Raw genomic sequence first — 5,645 nt, forward strand, 5'->3', positions numbered from 1 at the left:
CCAGTGCTCAGTGATTTCTCCCAGCCCCTCCTTCTTAGGAATCCAAGGGCTTCTAGATACCTGTCTGGAGGGCCTGGAAGGAGTGAGGGAGGGGGTCAGCCCACATATGCCCCTCCCGGATGTTTTCCTGACCTGATGAGAAATAAGGACCTTGTACAGTGGTCCTTCCCTATCCCGGGGGATGTATTTCCAAGACCCCCAGCAGATGCTTGAGACCATGGCAAGTACCGAACTCCATACAGACTGTGTGCATACAGATCTGTACACACTGGTTTTTCCTCTACATCCATATATGTATGATAAAGTTTCATTTATAAGTTGGGCACAGTAAGAGATTCACAACAGTAATTAATAAAATAGAACAGGGGCGCCTGGGTGGCCCAGTCGGTTAAGAGGCTGACCGGCTCAGGTCATGATCTCATGGTTCGTGCGTTGGAGCTCTGCATCGGGCTGTGTGCTGACAGCTCGGAGCCTGCTTGGGATTGTGTCTCCCTCTCTCTCTCTCTGCCCCTCCCCCGCCCCCATGCTCTTTGGCTCTCCCTTTCCCTCTCTCTCTCAAAAATAAATACATAAACTTAAAAAAACAAAACGCCCAAATGATGTTGACAACAGATGGTAACCGGCAGGTAACTGGAAGCCTCTGTTCCCACCATCGGCCCCGCCCCCATAACAAAGTTTTGTTTTGTTTTGTTTTTTAAGTAAGTCTAGATATCCTGATGCCCGGAAACTGCTGACCCAGATTCCTCCGCCATGGGTAAATTCCTGGGCTGCAGTGAGAGCCCGGCCTCAGATTCAGTAAGACGGGGTCCCAGCACCCTTCCCTACAGGGGCTCTCTGGCCAGGCCACCGGCTTTCCCACCCCAGCGGGGGAGCTCACGCAGCCCGCCCCCGCCTTCCCGGTACCGTCCGGCTTCCCACCCAGCCTCTCCTGGCACTAAATATCCATCTCCTGTAGCGAGGCCCTGCCTCCCGGCCTGGGGCGTAAAGACCTTTAAAAACTTTGTTGAGACATAATGGATGTTGGACAACCTCATATTTAAAGTTTATTAGATAACTTTCAAAGGGTGCTTAAATGTGTTTCAAAACATCTTTTACATAAAATTCACAAAGGATTCTCTTATTCAGTGCCTGGCCTTATGCAATTTCGGGCTCCCGGGAGATTAAGTAACTTCAGGTACCCTCTGCTAGGTCACCCTTTGTTCTAAAGGGACTGGGCTCCTAATGGGTTGCACGTGTTTTCTATTGTTTCGCAACTTCAGATGCCTTTTGACCTTGTTTTCCCGAGACCAGATACTGACTTTGCTTTCATCCCATTATGCCCGGAGCGAGGTTTGGTGAGGAGAGCGCAGGTGGTAAAAACGCGCTCTGGAAGGGAAAGCCTGGGCGCAGAGGCCGGTCGGCGAGACTGGGGTGGGGGGAGCGCGGCCTGCCTAATCCGGACACGGGGCACAGCTCGGTCCGCCTCCCAGACGTAAAACCAAGTCCTTTTGAGGCTTCTTCAGTAACTGGCACTATCACCAGTCCAACACAGGCTCGAAGGGTTATCCTCGCGGGGCGCGAGTGCAAGGAAGGTGCGCTGGGCGAGCGCGAGGGAGTGGAGCCAGGAGAGGGCTCAAGGAGAGGAACTTGGATGCAGCCCACAATCTGCCCGTGTTCCCGGGGGAGTCCGCCGCTTCGCGGGATCGCGCCCAGACGGCGCTTATCAGAAGTAGTTAACAGAGCAAACGGCGCGCGGGGGACAGAAGGCAGCCCGGCGCGGGGAGGGCAGGCACGGAGCGAGCGGGAAAGGCGACCCGCCACAGGCGAGCTGAGGATCCCGGCGAAGTTGGAACCGCGACTTGGGTCCCTTCCCCCAAAGCAGAGTCGGAGAAATGGGCCGTTAGCGAGGGAGAGTTCCCGACAAAAACGGGGCTGTTTTTATCTGACTCCAAATCTGGACAATAGAAAGTGTTTCTAATCAGGGAATCCGGAGGGAACTAACCCACAAGGCTTTCGGGAGCCAGTGGCCGGTGCTCAAGGTGCGAGGTCCTTCTCGGACCCCGACAAGGGCTCTGGGGACCGGGCAGCGGAGGCTGGGCGCCCGGGTGGAGGCTCCGGGGACAAAGGGCCCCCGACCCCGGGGAGGCCAACGCGGCGCGCGAACTGATGGGGCCCGGGCTGGGCGCCCCGCGCGTCCCCTGCGCCTTTCCGGTCGGACCGCGCCGTAGCCCCTACCTGGCTCCAGACCGGGGCCCCGGGTAGGGCCCCACCGCCGAGGAGTACAGAGCGAGGAGGATCCCCGAGCAGGCAGCCGTGAGCAGGAGCAGCAGCCAGCAGAGCGGGCCGCGCGGGGGCCCCATGCAGCCCTCACCCGCGGGCGCCCCGTCCGCCGGCGCCCCGTCCGCCGCCGTCCCGGGCGGTGGGGAGAGGCCCGGGAGGGCCGGGCGGGACTCCGGGAGGCGGCCGCCCAGCCCCACCAGCCCTGCCCCCCTCCTGCCCCCGCGGCGCCTCCCCGCCGCGCCCCTCCTGCCCCGGCGCGCCGCACCCTCGGGGGCGGGCGTGTTGCCCCCCGGCGCTCGGAGCTTGCCCGCGCCCCTTCGGCGCTGCCCTCTGTCCTGAAGCGGGCACCCGGGCGAGCCGGGGTTTGAGCCGGGAAGTCTCCCGCCGCGGTCAAGGGCAGGCGCGCGCGGTCCGGGGAGCCCGCGAGGGGGGCGGGCCGCGGGGAGACGCCGCCACCTGCCGGGTGGGCCGCGCACTGCGCGCTCTTTGCCCCTCCCCGCCCCCCGCGGTTTCCGGATACCAGACGCCGGGGAGACGGCGGCCGGGAGGCTCACCTCGGAAGGACCCTCCTGAGCTGTCGGTCAGGCCCTGGCACCTCGGGTCCTTCCAGAAGTGCGGACACAATGGTGGGGGGGGGGGGGGGGAGGCGGTTTGCCAGGACGGAGGAGCAGACCCTGTGTTGGATGGAGGTGAAGGCGGCGAGGTGGGTAGGGCGTCTGATGGGGGCGGGGGCGGGGGTAGTTGGGACCTTTCTTCCCCTCATTTGGTGACCGTCCGGGGCAGCCAGGGTCGTCAATCGCATAGCGTTCTTTTTCCAAAGAAAAAGCCAGCCTGGAGCTCTCGGGCGGCAGAGGGACCACCTGAAAGGTGTGACAAGGCCTCTGGGGTCACCAGGGAGGGCGTCACCTACAAGGGCGGGGCAGCCCTGGCCCGTAGGTGGGGGGTATACTCTCCAGCAGGCAGCGTCCAGGGCCTTAGCCCGCCCGCCCCCCAGACTGTGAGGTCCTCTGGCCCCCCGCTGTGAAGAGCTTCAGGGATGAGAGGGACCCTCTCTCTCCCAGGGACGATCCGCCCTCCCCTTTTCTTCCCACGTGGGAGCAAATCTGGTGTAGCAACAGGTGTGCACTACAAGGCTTCCCGAGAAGCTTCCCGGGGCCTGCGCCTGTGGGCAGGAATGGGTCATTCGGGCTCTGTTCTCTCACCTCCTCTGTGGGCCACACCAGGGTCACCGGAGGGCACTCGCAAAGGGGAGGTTCTTGCCTGTGTTCCAAGACTGCCTGCGAGCGAGCTGCACCTCGCTACGGCCTTGACCGGGCGCTACGTGGAATCGAGGGTTTCAGGGCTTTCATTTCGGTCTTTGTGGTTTTCGGCCATCAGAATCCCTGTGGATGTTACTTCTCTTCCCGCGGTGGTTAAGGAGACCTCAGGCCCTCTCTCTGAGCCCACCAAGCACGCACTCACCCTTGCTTTCAGTAAATGCCTCTCCTACTTTACGGCGAGAAAGTGAATCACTATTAATTTCTTCTTTTTTTTTTATTATTTTTTTTAAATTTTTGGTCTTTTCGAATTTATTGTGTTGTGGCCCAATGTGTTCTGTGTGCCCTTGAAAAGAGTGTGAATTCCAGGGTTTTGGGATGGAATGATATATACAGATGGGTAGATATAGATAGATACAGGTATATAGGTATAGATACCGATACCTGTTAGGTCTGTCTCATCTAAAGTGTCATTCAAAGCCAACTGTTTTTCCAACCTTCCATCTTCAAGCCCACAAACTTGGTCCTCACCGCAGCCCAGGTTCCACCTGCCTGGACTCCAGCCTTAAGGGGTGGGGGAGGAGTGCTCTCTTCCTGTGTGGGAGCTGGTCCCCCACCGTCCGTGTCAACAAGTACAGCCTACCTCCTACACCTGTCTTTTAAAAGTTTCTTTATTTTGAGAGAGAGGGAGAGAGCGTGAGCGGGGGAGGGACAGAGAGAGAATCCCGAGCGAGCTCTGCACGGTCAGCCTGGAGCCCGATGTGGGGCTTGATCCCGAACTGAGATCATGACCTGAGCTGAAATCATGAGTCGGCTTCACCGACTGAGCCACCCAGGCGCCCCCACCCCTCACATCAGAAAAGCCTGGACTTTTCTCCAGGCAGGAAAGATTATGACCCTTGCACAATCTGAGCCACTACACGTTTAGCTCCAGCTGGGGTGTCTACACCAGCCGCTTTCCGCTCCTCGGTTACCTCCAGCTGCCTCCCGGCTCCCTGCTGGGTAGGGGAGGCCCATGTCATCTCCGTGTCTCCCTGCCATCTGGTTACCCTCTGAAACTGTCCCCTCTGAGGCCAGCACAGGCCTTCATCGTTCCCGGTGGAGCAGACCCTTTGCATCCTAACCCTGCTACATCTGCCTCTGAATTTGACCCGTGTCTTCATGGTTACTTTTCCGCCTCGATGAAATCCAACATCTGGCCACCCTCACAAGGCACTTCCTGCTGCGGTCTGTTTCCAGAGTGAGAGCAGAGTCATGCTTTCCTGCTTCTTTGCTTGTCTCATATGTTTTTGTTGAAAACGGAACATTTAAGACAATATATTGTTAGCGGGGCGCCTGGGCGGCTCGGTCGGTTGAGCCTCCGACTCCGGCTCGGGTCATGATCTCACGGTTCGTGGGTTCGCGCCCCGCGTCGGGCTCTGGGCTGACAGCTCGGAGCCTGGAGCCTCCTTCGGATTCTGTCTCTTTCTCTCTTGGCCTCTCCCCCGTGTGCACGCTCTCTCTCTTTCAAAAATAAACTTTAAAAAATTTTTCTTAAATGTACTGTAGCAACTCTGGGTACTGGACCCCCATTCTCCATCCCAGGTTTGTTATTTGCCTGCTTAGTGACTGGTTGGCTTATTTTAGGGAAGCCTCCCCCCCACTCCCACCCCCAATTCCCCTAAAGTGTTAAACCTTTGATGTTTCCCCGTAGGGAGGTGTGATTTGGGGCATGTCACCCTGGGTTGGCGGCGGTTTGGGCTGCACTCTACACCTCTTTCCCTGACCAAACCCAGCTCTTAAGCTCCATGAATTGCCATCTGATTGCTCTAGGGTTTACAACAATGCCCTGGGGCAGAAATTGCTCTACAGACCCCTCACTCCTCTGAGGTTAGTGTTCCTACTGAGGAGGGCTCCTGCCACCTGTCCCCTTCCCTGGTTCTCTCCTGCAAACTAGCTGGCTTACTCTTGAACCTACAGCTTCATGAAACCTACCAATCTTCTCCCAGTTGCCTTAGGCTTGAACTTCTCCGCCCTCTGTTGCAAATAAAGCCAGTTCCTGTGGGAAGAGATTAGGACCTGTATGGTTGAGAGGTTTTGTGTGTGTGTGTGTGTGTGTGTGTGTGTGTGTGTGTGTGTGTGTGTGTGTGT

At 58.3% G+C, this 5,645-nt stretch overlaps 1 protein-coding gene across 1 annotated transcript in view; it reads right to left on the minus strand.

Annotated features, from left to right (window-relative positions):
• ST6GALNAC2 (ST6 N-acetylgalactosaminide alpha-2,6-sialyltransferase 2) overlaps positions 1-2,426 on the minus strand; it is a 16,218-nt gene extending 13,792 nt beyond the window's left edge. The window contains exon 1 of the mRNA XM_040456502.1: positions 2,215-2,426. Within this exon, the coding sequence (XP_040312436.1) occupies positions 2,215-2,339 (125 nt within the window). The 5' untranslated portion in view covers positions 2,340-2,426. The remainder of the gene's footprint in view (positions 1-2,214) is intronic.
• Between the last annotated feature and the right edge of the window lie 3,219 nt (positions 2,427-5,645).

The sequence above is a fragment of the Herpailurus yagouaroundi genome, unplaced genomic scaffold, assembly GCF_014898765.1.
Source record: "Herpailurus yagouaroundi ecotype Mexico unplaced genomic scaffold, PumYag 217, whole genome shotgun sequence".
NCBI classification, from domain to species: Eukaryota; Metazoa; Chordata; class Mammalia; order Carnivora; family Felidae; genus Herpailurus; species Herpailurus yagouaroundi.